General features: G+C 36.2%; 1 protein-coding gene across 1 annotated transcript in view; it reads left to right on the plus strand.

Moving 5' to 3' along the window:
* The window catches only part of LOC583085, a 300,967-nt gene that overhangs the window by 114,518 nt on the left and 166,981 nt on the right, over window positions 1–19,468 (plus strand). Inside the window, exons 37-55 of the mRNA XM_030978601.1 lie at window positions 628–786; window positions 1,685–1,828; window positions 3,044–3,142; window positions 3,789–3,884; window positions 5,760–5,927; window positions 6,178–6,324; window positions 7,262–7,375; window positions 8,046–8,138; window positions 8,717–8,821; window positions 9,492–9,584; window positions 10,405–10,497; window positions 11,392–11,526; window positions 12,198–12,365; window positions 13,543–13,773; window positions 14,526–14,759; window positions 15,930–16,025; window positions 16,619–16,783; window positions 17,139–17,279; window positions 18,152–18,253. Of these exons, the coding sequence (XP_030834461.1) occupies window positions 628–786; window positions 1,685–1,828; window positions 3,044–3,142; window positions 3,789–3,884; window positions 5,760–5,927; window positions 6,178–6,324; window positions 7,262–7,375; window positions 8,046–8,138; window positions 8,717–8,821; window positions 9,492–9,584; window positions 10,405–10,497; window positions 11,392–11,526; window positions 12,198–12,365; window positions 13,543–13,773; window positions 14,526–14,759; window positions 15,930–16,025; window positions 16,619–16,783; window positions 17,139–17,279; window positions 18,152–18,253 (2,583 nt within the window). The remainder of the gene's footprint in view (window positions 1–627; window positions 787–1,684; window positions 1,829–3,043; window positions 3,143–3,788; window positions 3,885–5,759; window positions 5,928–6,177; window positions 6,325–7,261; window positions 7,376–8,045; window positions 8,139–8,716; window positions 8,822–9,491; window positions 9,585–10,404; window positions 10,498–11,391; window positions 11,527–12,197; window positions 12,366–13,542; window positions 13,774–14,525; window positions 14,760–15,929; window positions 16,026–16,618; window positions 16,784–17,138; window positions 17,280–18,151; window positions 18,254–19,468) is intronic.

The following is a 19,468-nucleotide window of genomic DNA, read 5'->3' on the forward strand; positions in this document are numbered from 1 at the left end:
GTGTTTGCAGGTTAAATATCCATTAACAGAAGTGAGGTTTACATATCTTTTGTCAAAAAATGTTATTTCACATCGTTTTACTTGGTGCTTGTTCTAGTACTATTGCTTCATATTACAACCACATATTTTTTTTTACCAGGTATTGTTTAGGGATGGTTGTTTTGGATGCAAAATTAATATGTAATTTCTTTCATTATAATTTTCATGACTGCATGTTTTACTTAATATGACTGAGTTACGTACATAAACAATTTTTATTTTCTCATTTAGAAAATATTTTTAAAGAGAATATATTGCCCATTTTTTTTATATTTCTTTTTTTAATTTATGTATTCTCATTCTGTTTTGTACCGTTTGATTACGATTTTGTTCCAATATGTGTGTCCTGTTCTTGATATTCTCTGGAAGTCTACCTTTTTTTAAAAAATATATTTTGTAATTTTGTCACTTTCTATCCCTGTTATTAATCTACACGTCAAATTAAAATTTGTCTCTTTTTATCCCTGTTATTAATATACAAATCATATTACAACATCCAATATTCTTTTTTCTTCTAACTTGTGGTAATGCTCCCCTCCTCTTATTGCTTATATCTATCCAATTTCTTTTTCCAACTTCCTACATCAGGCCTTGAGGGATTCAACATCCACATCTACCCGAACCCTAACAACGACCACATGGTGGGGAAGACGGTGGGCTTCATCTGTGAGACCAACTACACTAGCACCTTGGAGAACCCACAGTGGTATGACCAGACTGATGCACCTATATTCAGCAAGACAGAAGGTAATGTATTCTTCAATACAAGTTAATTGAAACAGTAATTAGTTATGCCCCAATCAAGACAGAAGATTAGATTATATTCTATCAGCTATATATATACATTTATGATGATTGTAATGGAAATGGTAATTGTATTGTAACATTTGAGGGATTGGTAATCAAAACAGTAATGGTATTTGGGCAAAATATTTCTTCTCACCTTCAAATGCTTCCATGGTCTGGCTCCTTCCTAACTATCTTAAAGGTAATACCAAGTTTTGGGAAATTTTGAAAATTGGGTCGATAGTTAATCTTTACAATTTTGATATAATTGGATGCCCTTGTGGATGTATTATAAGCACTTCTGCTTTTGAGAAAAATTGAATATAAACATTTACCGGTGCTCCCGGTAAATTCTGATAAATATCAAATAGCGCCTATGGCTGAACAATGGTAGCTACGACCATGAACATTTCAAAATATATATAGTTGTGATATATAATTTTCAAACGGAAATAGCTATAGCTAATCAGTCGATTTTACCGGTAGTCAAGAAACATTGTTTTATAACTTAATTATTATCTTGACCTTGAGAGGGAGCTGTACAACATAAAGAGTATATTATTTACAATTGCTAAATTTAGACTCGTTTTCAACCATGACAACGATCACTGAATATTGTAGGATTGCATATGCACCTCGTCTGTTAACAACATAATTGTATAGCGCATTTAAAAATTTCTTTGGAAAATGCACTGTATAAACACATTATTATTGTTATTATATTATTGTTATGGTATCAGATCTAGGAATTTTGATTAAAATTCAAAAGTAAAAACAACCATACCACATGCATATATATTTATTAATGTCAAAGTTTCATGCAATATTCTCAACCCCTCATTCAATTTCGTACCCACAGCTCCTGGCAGTCGAATCTACTATGAGCCCATCGCTCAGAATGCCTCCTACCTCATTGTCAGAGATCTCAACGCAAACGATAGAGGGCGCTATGTATGTGCAGCTGGACTAACAATACGTGTTGCCATGACTCTAGTGGTCTATGGTAAGTTTTAATCTTTAAGTCAAATTTACTTTCTTAAGTACCCATTAGCATCTGTTTCTTCTTTAATCCTTCCATGAATTTACATCTAGTCTCCTCTCCTCATGTGATTTGTGCAGTAGTGCCACTAGAATTTCTTGCACATGTAATTTAGTTTACTTTTTAATAATAAACAGTAATATGTAATATACCAATCGTGTTCACATTAAAAAAAACATCAAAATATGGATGTTGCCACTCACTGATGTGCATTCTTTGATGTGTATGTCTATAATACCTAACTCGCACATGTATCATTACATTAGTCCATGCCTTTATAACAAGCAAATTGGACTACTGTAATAGACTACTGTTTGGCTTACCAGAATCTCAGATATGTAAATTACAACGTGTACAAAATGCATGTGCCAAACTCATCTGCAATTCCCCCAAATTCTCTCATGTAACCCCACTACTTCATGATCTGCACTGGCTTCTAGTTCGCCAGAGAATCAAATTCAAAATACTCCTCCTTACTTATAAGGCACTCCATGGCTTGGCCCCCATTTATCTCAGTGAACTCCTGACGTTAAAATCACCCACCCAGTCCTACAGGCTCCGTAGTTCCCATGATACCATGCTCCTGAGTCTTCCACCTTGTAAAACAAAGGTTACTCTAGGTGACCGCGCCTTTGTTAGCGCTGCACCCAAACTCTGGAATAGTCTCCCTGCCACAATTAGACATGCATCATCAATCAATGTGTTTAAAAATAACCTGAAAACCTATCTGTTTCAGGAAAGTTTTACATAGACATTTTCATTGTAAAGCATACACAGGTTCCCCCTTAGCATCGATTTTAACTTTTAAATGTTTATTTGTATTGTTCCTTTTACTATCATTATGTCATGCGCAGTTGAGTATATACATATAGAAACTGCGCATTATAAATTTACAATTATTAATTACAATTATTATTATGCATGTATATTTTTACAAGGATGCGACTCTATCGGGTCATAATTTGTTTGGGTGGTACTAATTGATGGGAATATTAAGGTTTCCTTCATAAGAAACACTGTTTAATTCATTTCTATATGATATTCATTGTTTTTGCACTGTCCTAAGACTACATGTACTTATATATAAACATACCTATACCTCACCTGCAACTCACATATGCTGTATTCACCACTCAATGTCTATTGGCATGTACATGCACCTGTTCCGTACCTGTTCAGTTCCTCAGTGCCAAGAACCTTGTCTGAATGGAGGATCTTGCTTCAACGACATGTGCATGTGTCGCATGGGATTTGAAGGGCCGCGCTGTGAAATAGAAAGTAAGTGAGAACTGGGCCCTGTCTTATAAACAGTTATCAATTGCATCTATGTACATAAGAGATAGGTGAGTTCATACTTGTGATTAATGAGAGGACTTTGATTGGTTTAGATCAATTGCAACTCTTTATAAGATGGCCCTGTTCATAACTCTATCAGACACATGATCACCACCACTAAATAATGATGATATGGCATATGTTTTGCATGCGTGAGATGACTATAAATTACTGATGTAACGGTACTTGGTTATTTGTGCATTTAGTGTATGACACAATAATTATGTCATGATATTGTTACTAATTCATACATGTTTATAAAGGATAATTTGTGAATTTGTCTTGTGATATATAACATATAAATATAAATCTGTGCTCTATGCTCTGGTACAGAACAGGGTATCAAGGAGTTTAAGGATCACTTGTCTGACTACCAAATTCTCAATATGGTCACTTGATATGTAAATATATCTAGAGGGAGCTTTTTGACATCACCTGTACCAAATATGTAGCCATGAGGATGTTTAATTCAACCCCCCTTTATTTTCATTAAACAATCATGGTAAAGACAATTAAGTACATAACATGTAATCACTCTTTTCCCTAAAGTGTACCAATCACCCAAAATATTTTGAATTGTTTCCATCAGTGGATCGTTGCCCAGCCTGCGCCAATGGTGGGTTCTGTATAAACTTCAAATGCATCTGCCAATACGGCTTTGTCGGAACCATGTGCCAAATAGCAGGTGAGAATTAGTTGAATATGTAATCTTATTTCTCAAAAGTATCATAAAAAGACGTTAGAGTTATAATGACCCATGAGAATTTCATGCTACAAGCGCAATGAATTACACCAGTGAATTTTTGAGGTTTGCCCAAGTTTTTTCCATAACAAATTACCATCTTCATTAGACATTAGGTGAGAGTTTTAGATTGTAAGAGTTCTGGTTTTGCAGCATATAGTTTTTTGCTTCTACCTTGTTCTTATTTGTATCAGAAGTGGAACTCAGAGGCTGTTCACACCGGCAGAGATAGCATGCGCTAGACCGCGCTATCTCTGCGGTTTGGAAGGTACAACTTCGTTTCGGTCCGCCCAACAGCGAGCCACGGCGAGCCAAAATGGCGTGCCACTGAAGCACCTCATGAGGGTGGTCCACGAGAGATAGCGCGGTCTAGCGCGTGCTAGAAAAAAGGGGGTGCTACGATAGGCCGCGCTATCTCATTGCAGTGTGAACAGCCTCATAGACTACCTTGGCAAGTGTGGGGGCACACATTTTAAACAAGATTTTCTGTAAAACCTGTGAAACCCATCAAGAGAAGAGAAAGGGGGATGGGTTTCTCAACCAACAATCGATTTTGTATCAAATTTAGCTGTGTTGTATAAACACTTCTGATGAATATATCATTGGATTGAAGCAATGGCTTGACAGTACATATTTGTATTATCAACATAGTCTGAATGACAAAAGCACAGATTTCATAACTAATGTAAATTTATCAGAGAAGTTAGAGAAGATTTACTTGTAATACGTATAGAGTCTGACATGTATGTTTATTTTTCAAAGTAATTCCAAGGAGTGTTAAGCCAAGACCGTAAATTAATATTTTTTTTATGCCTCCGTTACGAAGTAGCCGGAGGCATTATGTTTTTGGGTTGTCCGTCCATACGTACGTCCCGTTCTCGTGATCTCGTTATCACAAGAACCGACTGATGGATTCCTACTAAACTTTGGTCATGTATGTAACTTGCAGAGCCAATGAATTGATTGGGTTTTGGGGTCACGAGGTCAAAGGTCACAGGGCTCATTATGTATGCAAAAATAGCTTGTGATTGCATTATCAGTAGAACCGATGGATGGATTACCATCAAACTCAAGACATGTATGTATCTTGCTGAGGCAATGAACTGATTAGATTTTGGGGTCATGAGGTCAAGGTCAAAGGTCATTGGCTCATTATGTTTGCAAAAATTGCTTGTGATTGCATTATCATTAGAACCGATGGATGGATTACCTTCAAACTCAAGACATGTATGTATATTGCATTTGGGTTCATGAGGTCAAAGATCAAAGGGTCATACATGAAGATGAGAAATAGCTTGTAATCACGATATTCTGAGACCCTGTTAGTGAATTACAACCCAACTTGAATTTGAAAAGTTTGTTCCATTTTGGTTTGTTAAATTGCTCTATGATGAAGGCATCACTTTCGACTATGTGCAGTCAAAGTTCCATCTAGTTTTTTTATCTGTACCTGAATAGTAACAACCAACTCACTTTGGGTGGTATTTTCAAAAGCAGACTAACTTTAGTCCATGGTTTAATCCACCGACTAAGTAAGGAATGCAAAGTATCCATATGAATATGTTTTTGAATAATTTAATCTGACACTAAATTAAAATAAAATATAATAACATAATTAATAAAAAACAATATAACTATGATATAATTATGTTATGGTAATTTAGTGACAAATCAAATTATTCAAAATATATTCATATGGACACTTGGCATTCCATACTAAGTCGATGGATTAAACCATGGACTAAAGTTATTCCGCTTTCGAGAATACCACCGATTAACTTTGACTGCTTGTGCATGTATCTTTTTTTATCACACTAGTGGGTGAGGAATACTACGTCAGACTGACAATTCCCTCAGACCAGTCACCTACCGTTGGAGGGATGGTGACGGTGATATGTGAAGTGGTCGGGTGGTCTCCATCGGCTGGTCTTCCAGAGATAACGTGGGTCCTACCAGGGGGACAAACCGTCTTCAACAGACAAGTTGGTAAGTGGGTGCGGCTAGGACGGTGTCGATGGTGCTGATGATGATGATGACGATAATGGTAAGTGATTGTGGTGGTCATGTTGATGGTTGTGACAGTGATTTGATAATTGGTTGTTTGAAAGGCATCTCCTGATCTACTAGATATAACATTGGTGTCCGCTGAGTGGAGTTGGAGAGATTTTTGTTCAGGTTCTTATTCAGTCAAAAGGCCCACTGTTTTCTCATAATCTCTTGTTTGTATTCTATCCAGTAAATGTAGGATCAATGGCTCAGCGAGGCCCAGCGGTCGAGGTACTCTCACGCACTGCTTCCAGACTTACAGTGGTTAACTTCCAGCCGGGACTCTCAGGCAATTACAACTGCAGTGTAGGGGGACAGGTTGCTTCCATACTTCTCAGTAAGTCAAGGCATGATAACTCGTACACAGTTCCGATTGCTAGCAAAATGTGATCACTCACTTTTCTACTTTCCCGGTTCTTTCTTTATTATGTTATCTTTTCCTTCAATGTCTTTTGATATTTAATGTCAATATACGAAGGTGTTAACTAACTTGATAGTGGGAATTCATAATCTTCTTGTTTAATACCTTTATCATTTCATGATATTCTCTCGTTCTTTTTACAACCTCCCCTACTTCTCCGTTTTCTACCTCGCATCAGCTCTCTTTTCCTTTCTCTTGACAATTGAACACGATTGAATTGAATTGATTGTTCTACATTGATGTAGCTTTGGCATCAGTTTTCAATATGTTCAAAAATCAGAGCAAAACAGTGACTCTATTTTCTTTCCTGATACACGTAATGATGGTCTCTCAAACTTCAAAACTGAATCTTTACTGGTCAATGACTTTGAGATTTATACACAATGCCACTTTTTTAACCAGGCTTTTGTAACAATGCTATGATGATAAACTGACATTTTTCTTTGTCCAACCGTCTTCTTGCCATGGACTCCAGACTCAAGTCTCATATTAAGAGATTACCAGCATCAAACAAGATATCTGCTAACTATATGAATAATACATGAACTAGAAAACAAATCTGTAACATGTATTTTTTTTTTAAATGTCACTTTTGTTGTAGGGTTTTTGGGGATCATGCTTGGTTATGAAAACTTGAGATCAAGCTCGGCTATGCATATATGAAATATGCAATGTATACATGTAACATTTCTTTCAAAGGAAACTTATTTTTTTTTATCAACACAGCACTTGATTATTTGCCAGAGTGTTTGAACAGTGGGACATGCTTCAATAGAACCTTCCATTCTAATCTAACAAGATGGTAAATATCTTCTTGTTGGAGAAAACAATTATTTTATTTGTTTCTCCTCAGCTCTTGAGTGTTGGCCAGAGTGCCTGAATGGAGGGACATGCTTCAACGGAAAGTGCTTGTGTCCTGAGAGCTTCAGAGGAGAGAGGTGTGAGGTGCCAATCGGTAGATTCAGTCGTAAGTACATTAAAATTTTAAAGTGACTAATGTGACATTTCTTTGGTAACAAATTAGTTTAATTTTTGCTTGTTTCACTTTGTATATAATCTTATGCTAAGGCCTTCTTGTCCACCTATTATTATTGTTACGTCATTTACCATTGCAACCACTTCAATTAAATTTTAGTTTCATTTAGTGGAACCTATAGTCTACAAGCTGAGCTTTTTAACAGGTTCCTCACATTTAACCTGTATAACCTACTATTCAATACAATTAATGTTGACGTCTTTACAAAGAATTGATTATATAGTTTCATATTATGTTCTAATTTTGTCAATTATGTGAATTCTATTTTGTGAAATGTGTAACAGGGTAAACTTGAACTTCAAACTTTAACTTGAAACTTGAACTTGAAACTTAAACTTGAACTTGAATTGCACAGAAACGGGCTGTACTACCTGTTTCATTCATCCTATGTATTGAAACGCAAAACTTAGAAGAACAAAATATTCGCAGGAGTTCATTGAGGTGCTTGTAATAGAATTCATTCAATGTGCACACTGATAAGGAGTTTTTGATAAGAAATTGAAATTCTTGCCAGAAAACATTTTGTGCAGGAACTATAAAAGGTATGATAACAAGGAAGATAAATGTTAAACTCAAACCTTGTAATTGTTCTACCCCTCAGAATGCCTGATACCTTGTGCTAGTGGTGGTACCTGTGTCCTAGGTCAGTGCGTATGCCCTGAAGGTTATCATGGTGACTACTGTGAGATGGGAGGTAAGCACTATTCACATTCAATATGTCAATTGTAATTATATTTGATTTGATTACTTCATTATTCATATAAATTATAGGTCATTTCATTAACATGGACCAACACACAGGACTACACACCCCCAAGAAAAATTACCGAGAGTTCTTTTCAGGACTCCTCAATCCCCTCTCTCTCTCTCTCACATTGTGCACCCGCAAGCCTACTGTATAACATGGACCAAGTTCTCAGGAACCATAAACAATGTACATATATTCACAATTAAGAATATGATTAAGAATAATGCTTGGAATGATTAGTAGCAGTGGCAAATATATGACTTAGAAAGATTCATCTCTCTGGTATTTACATGGGCAGTATGTCTTGTAAAATGTTCTTTTTACTCATTCATTCAGATAACCTGGTTATTTTTATTCACAGAGAAAATAGCAGTTGATCATAATTAAAAAAAAGAATGCATCAAGAATTTTCTCCTTTTCTTGGCTTTGAATCTAGGACCATTGCACAATTGGTCACCTTTAAAATGTTATCCCTCTGTATGTATGGGATGTAATACAGTACATATATTGTGTTCACCACGCAGAGCCGGAGATGAGCTGCCTACAGGACTGTTTGAATGGAGGAAGCTGTGTGAATGGACTCTGTGTCTGCCCTGATGGCTATGTTGGTTTTGCTTGTGAGATACCAGGTATGTGTATTAGCAGGAAGTATGGCCCATCTTGGCCCTGTTGCTTAAAACTTAGCATCGAAGGTAACTTTGCCATTAAAGGTAACTTCCATGGGAACCTTGAATTGATTGGCTGTGGAGTGATGTTGCCATGGTAGTTAGTATTGATGGCAAAGTTACCATTAGTGTTAATTTTTATGCAACGGGACCCACATCATGTCTTGATTTGCCTCAGAACAGGAGCTGAACTAGGCAGGGACTTTATGTGGAAATGGGTTTGTATGTGGGTTGACAACTTTGTGTGGATATTGGGATGAGTAGACATTGGAACACCTTTAGTTCGCCCCTTCCTAGTCCTATCCCTTGATATCATCGGAACAGATTGAGATACAAATGTAAATGCTTTAATGATACATCAAAAGAGAGATATGGTTAGTCTTGATGAATAATGAAATCTGACACTTACATTTTTCAAAAGGAGAGATTTTTAATGTGAAGCAGACACATAATTATGACAAAGAGCAAACACTCAAGCAGATACGTTGCATTAAGAAAGTGCATTTTTAGGAAAAACAGCACTTGATATCTCATTATCATGAAGAATATTTCATCTTTGGAATGTGTTTTAGATCAATGTATAATTTTCATTATAGGAATTACATAATATATATGTTTTGTTTGTCTTTAACAGTCTGTTTCCCATCCTGCCTAAATGAAGGCGTTTGCTACCAGGGACGTTGCGTATGTCAGCAAGGATTTGAAGGAATAAGGTGTGAATTTGAAAGTAAGTCGTCACAACTCACCCCTTTTCCATTGATTTTTGCTTGATAATTCACACGCATAGCTATCACAATATGTTTTTAGTTAGAATATGTCTTCCACTTTTTGTTTCATAGTGCAGGGAATAGCATAGTTCTCAAATCTGGAGTATCAAATGATTTGCGTGTCCTTCCTTGCAGTTATGGTCAATTTAACCTGTTGACTACTTAATTATCTAATTCCCTTAGACCTAATACAGGAACCACCTCTAGGCATTTGGTCAACTTGTTAGTTTGCAAGTGTAGTATGCTAGCCATTAAAGATAATTTTGTACCAGTAGAGTTGATCAAGTCGATAATCTGTTTTGTGTCTTCACATTGGGTTTGAAATATTGTATGAAACATATATATCATTAATAACACACATAGTTTTGAGCCCAGCTGGAGGGCATGAATGGGTGTGAGGACAATGGATGTACAACTAAGAAAAACTCATTCCAAAGTATTTTCTGGTTTTTTGATACATCTATGCAACCCATATCAGGTCTAACATCATTTAAAAAATGAAAAGTTTGGAAATTTGACCAAAAATATTGTGTTAAAGCGAGACTGCTCTACTTGTAGCTACTTGCTCCCTCTATATAGCAAACAATGCCTAAGCGGTACTCGTTGGTCCCCTTTTCTTATGTTAATTGAGAGCTGATATGAGATAACCACCTGTCAGTGACCAGGCAAGGAGGTCTAATTCCTACTGGCCAAATTAGTGCAGATAGGCTTTAAGGCCCTCCTGCTTGGCATGAGATATTGGCAAACATATTTATGTACTCATATATTGTTTGTTTTCAGCATGCTTCACGCCCTGCAGCAATGGAGGTACTTGTGTGAACAGGATCTGTGAATGCGCTCAAGGCTTTGGCGGACCTTCTTGTGAAGTATCATGTGAGTAGGAACATTGCTTACATTGAGTTGTCATCTATGTGATAGTGATGTCTTTAAATATAATGCTTGTCTTATATAAACGGCTTCCATTATTATAAATTTTAATTTTTATATAAGAGCATCACAGTAGTGTGGTGCTGATTTGAGCAGTGTTTGTTCAATTGTAGTTTACTGTCTGTTCTTAGATCTAAGTTTGGGGTCTATGGGATCATCTGCAGATGCGTTTCATGCTTATGTTATACATGCATAAATTACATTAAATATAATGTGTAGTTGTGTTTTTGTATAGTAGATAAGCTTCCGGCAATGGTACTAAAGTCCTCTGGCAATAACATATACCTCCATTTGCCACTCTTGACCAAGGTGTAACGTATAGGTATCTGATGCCTTGAAATGCTCTTTGTCCTGAAAACAAGTTTGATGATATTTAACTTTGTTGTCTGATTAATTTGTCAATTACTATAATCATTTTTTTAAAATCATGAAACATGTCTTTTATATATATTTTGTTATCTGTATTGTATCTGCATGTAAAATGTGAAACCAATAAACTCAAACTCAAGTGCCAGGGCCAGAGCCAGGGATATAATTTCTGAAGCCTGGTGGATGGTGTAGAAATGTAGTACACTTTATCATCATCAATAGTGATCAGTCAGTATGACAGGTTCAGTGACCCAAACAGAATTCTACATCAAGTGTCTCTCCAAGTATCTCGGTCTTGAGCCATGTGTTTCAGCATTCCGTACCCTGTTGCTCCACATTCTGCAATTAAATAATCTAGAAAGCTTTTACGACGTCTTCCCCTCCTCTTCTTTCCATGTAGACGACCTTCTATGACTTTATACGAGACAAGAATATTATTGTGGATATTTTATCACCATCTTTCACACACAGTAATCATCATTCCTGGTCAGACAGTCATTGAGAGGGACACTACAGTCTCATTCACCTGTATCTATGATGCCAATCCATCAGCTTCACCTATCTGGTATGGTCCTGATGGGACCGTCGTACCTGTGGTGTCAGCAGGTATGTCCTAAAGGATCTTTGAGAATAAACCGATCCATATGCCATGTTATACAAAATAAATCTTGTTTAAGCCTTAGGGTTACGGTGTGCAGGCAGAAGTAACAGCTATCTGTCATAAAATCGTTGCAAAGACAGTGCAAAGACTTTTGAGGAAGTTCATCAAGTCCAAAGTCATTTCTAGTTGTTAACATATATTATTCCACTGTTCTTAGCAAAGTGTAGTGGCACGAAAAGACACGTTCAAAACGCAAAAGACTTGACAGTAAGTGATTTGTGTTGAATTACAAGTTCTTTATTGACATAAATGAATGAAAACTTAGGTAATATTAAGCCTAGTTGAGATAGTACATGACTTATTTGCCAGCTTCTGATCCTAATGATGTGGTTCTAACTGTATGTGGTAAAGTTATTATATTCAACAATTACGCATTTCACTTCTTTTAATCCTACTACATTTTTCTATTAAAGCAACTTGAGTAAATGCCCTTCTGTTGCTTCTTAAATATCATTAAATCGGAATTTAAAGCCCATCTTTTCAATTAACTGTAAATTTAAGCATATTAGGATCTCTTGTAACGCAGTAGAATATATACATGTACTTAATGTTGGATAGTTTCTGCGCTCTATAAATGTATAATTATTAAGATTTTTTCTTCTTCTTGTCTTTGAAGTACGTGGTGACCTAGGGTCAGGTTACTCTGTGTTTGTGGAGGAACTCTTCAACCAAGGTGTGAGGCTTACTATCCTGGACATGGAGCCAAGCTCCCAAGGAATCTATACTTGTGGGTTCGGAGGAATCTTCAACCAAGTCAATATCACCCTTAACATCACAAATGGAGGTTAGTACGGTATGGTGTTCAAATAATTCATGTTTGCAAGTGCATAAGGCGTTTAAAAAAAGACGTTGTATTGCCCTTTGCGACCGACTCAATTGAATTCTACGGTCGGCTTTTACATTTTTTTTTTTTTATTGGTTTTTAGAAGAAAAAAAGTTTAGTCAATGAAAAAATATGTATTAAAGCTTTCAAAACTGAGAAATATCAGCCAACAAAGGGAGAAGAAAAAAAAATGTAAAAAAGATTTCTGACCGACCGACCTATGTTTTGGCACCTAAAGGGCGATACAACATTTTTTGTTTTAGGCCTAAGTTGAATATGCACTGCATCCATATTAAGTCACAATTGGAAAGTGAGTGAGGCGTTTCAAAGTTAATTATTCAACTCACTGTAACTTAACCGAGTGCAGTGTATTTAATTAGAGCACAAGCTTCAAAATATGATTTTTTTTTGTTTATAAAATGGGTTTGGCTAGTATGAATATAAAGCTATGAAATAAGCAACAAATCCAGTCTGAGATGCACATTATATTGCTTTGGTGAACTTATGTAATGTCATTCAATAAAGCAGTGTCGCGCAGTTACAGAGGCTCCATTATTGAATGACATCACATAAGTTCACCAAAGCAATATAAAGCACGTCACAGTGCGCCCATCATTGTCCTTCCCATTTGACACTTTATTTGGCATATCATCGCGATTTTCATTTTTCATTTTACGCCAGAGATCCTTATATGTGCATCTTAGACGTGCATTATCACTTTTTCATGGGAACTTTGTGCACGTTGGGCATGGTAGAAAAGAAAGAATCTTGATCACTTGTTGACATTCGACAAATTAGATTGTCAGCATTCAAGAACCGTTTAAAAATAATGACTTTCAAATGAGGTTATCCAACGTTTGCTCCAAATCTCTTCTTTAGAATTCTAAAGAAGATGTAATAATTGAAACATGAGTTTCATGGTCAAAATCAAAAGTTTTTGCCTTGTGCAAGTCACAAATGGATAGCAAATATGTTCATAAAGGAAACGATATTAGAATAAAAAGCAAACATGTCATTATTGAAACAAGAAAATGATTTTCAACACACATTTGCGTATTCCCTACAAGAAGAAACTTATAGCAAGTAAATATGACTTACACCCTGTTACATTGATTTTAAAATATGTTTACTTCCACAGTGTCAACCATTGCACCTCTGACAGGTGCCACCACGCCCCTCTTACTCATCACAACAGCCCCACCTACAGTATCCCCGCCCCCACCGACGCCCAATCTGAGCTCCTGTACTCTGATCCAGTCTGATATCTGCGGTATTCTGCCGTATCGATACGCCTCATTTCCTAACGCCTTTGCCCGGGATGCAGAGATAGCACATCTTATTACCTCCTCACTAACTCTGTATTATGATGGTAAGATTGTGACTTGGAATCATCACTAAACGAATTGATTTGAAGAGATTAATTTCCTTTTGAAGGTAAAATACCTTATTTACAAGGTTGTGACTTTAAATTCTGAGTAAACTTGGAAAATACCTTAATTTGATTTTATTCATTTATTTTTGAAGATAATATAGCACAGTAAGATAAGATAAGATAAGATAAGATAACACAGTTAACCAAAATGTATTATATTATATTTGATTCGATTTGATATATTCATTTTATTGTGGTTTGTTTTTATCCTTTTTACAGGTTTACAAAGAAATCCAACATACAAATCACATTATACATGTACATACATTCTGACATGATAACAAGATATGAAAGTTAGCGATTTACAAACAAAATGTATTGCTACTTAAGCAAAATAATGAGTTTGTACATCAATTGAAAGGGCTTACAAAATAGACATAACTTTTCTTTTATTACTTTTTTTTTTAATGAATTAGAATATTACACACATCATTGTAAGCATCAGCAAAAACTCTATTAAATATTGTCATCATAGATCATGAAATGTGAACTCTAAAGTAGTTGGAATTGTCGATATGACATATCATACTTTAATTATAATACTGTGAAAACAGTAAAAATAGCAGAACCAGCTTGCATAATAATAATAATATTGGTGGTTTTTTGTATTTAAGAGTATTTAACTTGCTACCTAAATTTCAGTGGCATTTTCTAGTATGTTCTATATTATTTCATTTACAAATTCCCAGAATGCTCGGCTAACGCCACCTTTGCCCTGTGCTACCTGTTCTACCAACCATGCGATGCTGCCAATGTCATGTGCTCAGATGTATGTGAGATCGCTCAGAACCACTGTCAGCCGTTTGTCAGTCGAATGTTGACGGTCTACGGCATGGGAGTGACAAGGAACATGTTGGAGCTCTGTGCTAGCTTGCCTAACACAGACTGTATAAGACCTGAGCAACGGCTCCCACCATCAAGCTGTAAGTTACTACAGTCGAACCTGTCTACAAAGACCACCTGGCTGCAAAGACCACTTTTTTGTTTCCTTTGAAAATGGTTTCTCATTGAAACATGTAGTAAAGGAACCTGTCTATAAAGACCAATTTTTGTGTTACCCTGGAAAATGGTTTCTCGTTGAAACATGTAGTAAAGGAACCTGTCTATAAAGACCACTGTTTGTGTTTCCCTTGCCTTGGGCGGTCGCTTTAGACAGGTTTGACTGTATTTTCTTCTAATATGACTTGTTGTCATCCTATTGTCGTTTAACCAGGCTCTCTTTCACAAAGATCCTAAGTTGAGCTTATCTCTAAGTTGGAATTATGGAAAGCCGTTAGCATGTATGAATTTTTTTTCTAAAAGTTATTTTATAAGGCATAAAATGTTGATTCAAATCATTCATATTTTCTATTATCACAGAGATTTTATGTTCTTTATGTGGAATTTATAAAAAGTGGGTCTCCATAATTTTTAAGTCCAACTTAGAGTTAAGGTTGACTTAGGATCTTTGTGAAACACCCCTCTGGTCTACTTTCTCGCCAATCATCCACCTCGCAGTAACTCAGTGGGTTTTCTCCCAAACTCTATTACGCAAACAGAAATTAATAAATGAAATCAAATCAAATCAATCAATTTGGATCACTCATTTATATTCTCTCTCTCTCTCTCTCAACTTTAATAAGTAGGCCTACAGGAAGAAGATAAATGAGTGACACTTGCACCGAATTTGAAGGTGACAGAAACGACTTGAATTGCACAGCAACATAGTTCAACCTTCTTGGCTCTTCAACTACATGTCCTTGTATTTCTATTATGCTACTTTACAGGGCCGTAATAATATTTAGGAGACCCTTCAAGGTCTCCTCTTGATATCAGGAACATTATTTAACATAATGTTTACCTCAGCAATTCGTCCTTGTTTTCACGAAGTGACGGTAGTGAGGAAAATCGTCACGCAAAGTGAATGCAATTTTTTTTCACTACCGTCACTTCGTGAAAACAGCGACGAATTGTGTTTACAGATGAAGATTTAAAGTCTCATCTGACCACTGTTTATGATCTTGCATTCGGTGTTGTTGGCCTCCTTCAATAGCACATGTGTGAAACACAATTTGTTATGAAGAATTCTTTTTGTATGATTTTTACTTACACAGCTGGATGTCCGGGTGAGTGCCTGAATGGTGGGCAGTGTCTGGATGGCAACTGCTTGTGTCCTCCTGAGTTTACTGGAGAATTATGTGAAACAGAAAGTAAGTGGTTCCCTTAGTATCATAAGGCCGAAAATAAAGATCCTGTAATGCCCTTTAGGTGTCAAAACATGTGTCTATTGGTCAAATTTTTTTCTTTTTCCTTTGGGCTAATATTTCTCAGTTATTAATGCATTTTTTCTCTAAAATATGTTAACAAAAACAACAACGTAGATTTCAAGATTTGTAGTTCGGTCGCAAAGGGCAATACAACATCTCTTTTTGTATAGGCCTAATAATAATTCATTAGATGTAGTTTTAGGAATTTGTTCAGATAGCAGGATATTTCCATGTACCCTTTTTTCTTCTAAAATTAGATTTAGGGAGGAAAAGATTCTTGAAATGCAAATCGTAAATGTGAATCGCATTTTAAGGGAAATTGATAATACTCAACATAGATTTTTGTGTATGCCATAGACTCAATAGACATTAAACACACTTTTTCTCCTTTGACTGTATAATTTTATATTAGGTGATATATCGTATTGCTTTCAGCCTGTTGAAATAATGTTTTATGTGTGATGTTTTTTAAAATTCCGTTAAGGTTATTTACAACTTCAGGTACCATCATGAAATTCTTGAATGCTTTCTTGTAGGTAATGTGGACCCGGTGTTTGAGATCATCATTACCCCTGACTACGAAGGCATCGTCTATGATGGTGTGAATATATCTATCATGTGTGAGGTTATAGCTTCAAACCTCCTCAACTATCCTGTCTGGACTGGTCCTAATGGACAGCAGGTCTTACCACAGCAACCCGGTAAGTCAGATTTTAAATAAAATAAACACAAAATAATCATGAACTTGTTTGATTCAGCATACCATTAATCTCTTTCATTTTTGTATGGTCCATCTTTAATCCTCTTGTTGTTCCTTTGGTTATAATACAGGTGTGATTTCATTTTGTTTTTGCACAAGTGCAAGCCCTACTGTGTAATTAGCACTGCATTGATGCTATACAGGTCTTGAACAGTAGATGGCGCTCTTCCAAAAAAAATCCGGCTTTTTTTGTGTACAGTGGACAGTAGCACAAGGGGTATGAACGCGTTTTAAGCCAATAGCAGTCAAGTGGTTAATATTCATGGCTGATATGTTTCTTTTATTTTTCTTTGCAGGTGTTTCTGATCGGATATATGTTGATCAAGTCTCATCTAACACCATGCGTCTTGTCATCAATAATGTCCAGGCCACCGATGAAGGCAGCTACTTCTGTAATGTTGGCTTGCAATCAGCCCCTTACACTCTCTACATTACTGGTGAGATAAGAGTTCTAGGATACATGCTCTGAGGAAAATTGCAATGGGCCACTTTCCAAAACTGAATGAATACCTAATTTCAACCCTCAACCAAACATGATACCTAACCCCAACTTTAATCCTTTATTAAATAAACACCCAGTTGCAACCTTCTTCCTTATATAGTCTAGAGTAAATGTTGCCAGAGCAACTACTAGGTCACCAAGCAAAGGCAGTATTTGCCACTACATTTGCCTCTCTCCACCCAGGTTTAGTTAATAGGTACCTGGTAAGAATTTATTCATTGTATGTCTTAAGCCCCTTAAGGCATCTGTGCTAAAGCTAGGGTAGTACTGCTATACTGTACTTTGTTGGTGCCTTCAGCATCTGCTGGGATGGATATGTGTGCAATATAAATGTAGCTATTTTTATTATTGGTCTTTATTATCTCCAGTGTTAGTCTAAGGCATAGCTGGGGAAAAGCTAGTGGATCCAGTCGTTTGAGGCTTCAGCAATTGATTATGGTTACTTAAGTACTGTTAGGAGTCTTTCATGTTCTGTTCAGTTCCAGATTGTCTCCTGGAACCCTGTCTCAATGGTGGCTCTTGTGAGGGAGGAGTGTTAGCATCTCATTAATCATCATCAACACAATCGCCATTTTCATTATGCTTATTATCACCACATTTATTGCCATTTCTTAGTAATCATGTTTCTGCCCTCTTATATTTTGTTTACTACCTGATTGTTTACTGGAACACTGCTTTAAAGGACGCTCTTGTGAGGGAGAAGAGTGTTTCGTCATCATCATAATCGCCATCTTCATTATGCTCATTATCTCCATAATTATTGCCCTTAATTATTTATCATGTTTCTGCTTCTTGTATTTTGTTTAGTACCTGATTGTTTACTGGAACCCTGTCTTAATGGAGGCCTCTGTGAGGGAGGACAGTGTCAGTGTCCTATTGGATTTAGGGGACCAAGATGCGAAGAACCAGGTAAGTCTTACCATGCTTTTGTTAAGCCATTGCATACTGGAACCTGGTGTTCCTTGTATTAATCCTATGGTGACCAGAGAATTCAGTAGTTAATGGGTTATGTGTGTATGGGTTTTATTAAGTACATTGAATACCAATGGCACGATAATTTTGTGGTTATTCATTGTATTGCAAATAGGCAGAGGCAAACGAGCCATGCTATGACTATCTAGAGCTAGTACTATCTGCATTAGGATAAAAACAATACAAATATTGTTATGTTCTTAAATGCCATTGCTCATGTATTGTATTTAAAGTAGTGCTGTAAGTCAGACACTATGTTCGTGTTCGGTTCGGTTCGGTTCGGCAGAGTTCGGCAACTTTTCACCCGAACTTGGTTCAGTTCGGGGTTCGGTAAAATAATAGCAAGCACCACTATACTAGCCATGGCGGTCGGCACAGGGCGATTTTCCGAGACGGTTGTCTAATGTTTAGAGTCATGAAAGCTGCCATCTTGAATAGCAATTCAGGCTCGTCAACTGTTTCTTATAAGTTCTTATTTTTAATAGGAAAAATATAAAATCCCTATTTTTCCTGAATAGATAAATACCATACTATAATATATATTTATTTCATTATTTATATTGTAAAATATGTCTGATATTGTAAATATTTAAAATATTGATTGTTTTTGTTATATGGATTTGAGCTGAACTTGTTTTGATCACGCACATGTATTCTTGTTTATAGCTTGCGATCGCGACATAGCGTGGTCAGGATTTGGGATTTAAATGGCGCCAGTAAAGTCGCGTCCACCATTGGATAGGCATAAATCACAAAGGCATAAATTACAAAGGTGGAAAATGGGAAAAAAGTAAATATAAAATGAGCAATCACGACATGAAAATTAGGTACAAAATGACAAGTTTATTAGCTTGCGAAAATGTTAGCATTTTTCTGCCGAACATCCGAACCAGGCCTTTGCGTTCGGTTCGGTTTGGTTCGGAAGTGCCATGTTCGGCGAACTTCTGTTCGGTTCGGCGGTTCAGCTACAGCACTAATTGAAAGAAATATATTTGGCACCTTTAGCCATGACTGTTTTGTAAAATCATGGCTGGAAATATTTTGTTAAAGATAATTGTGGAAATCATTCTATGAGATATTTTAAATTAAAGTTTTAACTGTTATTAAAGAATCAGAAGTCACATACACGACAGTGTATTCTTTAATGATTAC

Source organism: Strongylocentrotus purpuratus, unplaced genomic scaffold (genome assembly GCF_000002235.5).
Source record: "Strongylocentrotus purpuratus isolate Spur 01 unplaced genomic scaffold, Spur_5.0 spur5_scaffold_1, whole genome shotgun sequence".
NCBI classification, from domain to species: Eukaryota; Metazoa; Echinodermata; class Echinoidea; order Camarodonta; family Strongylocentrotidae; genus Strongylocentrotus; species Strongylocentrotus purpuratus.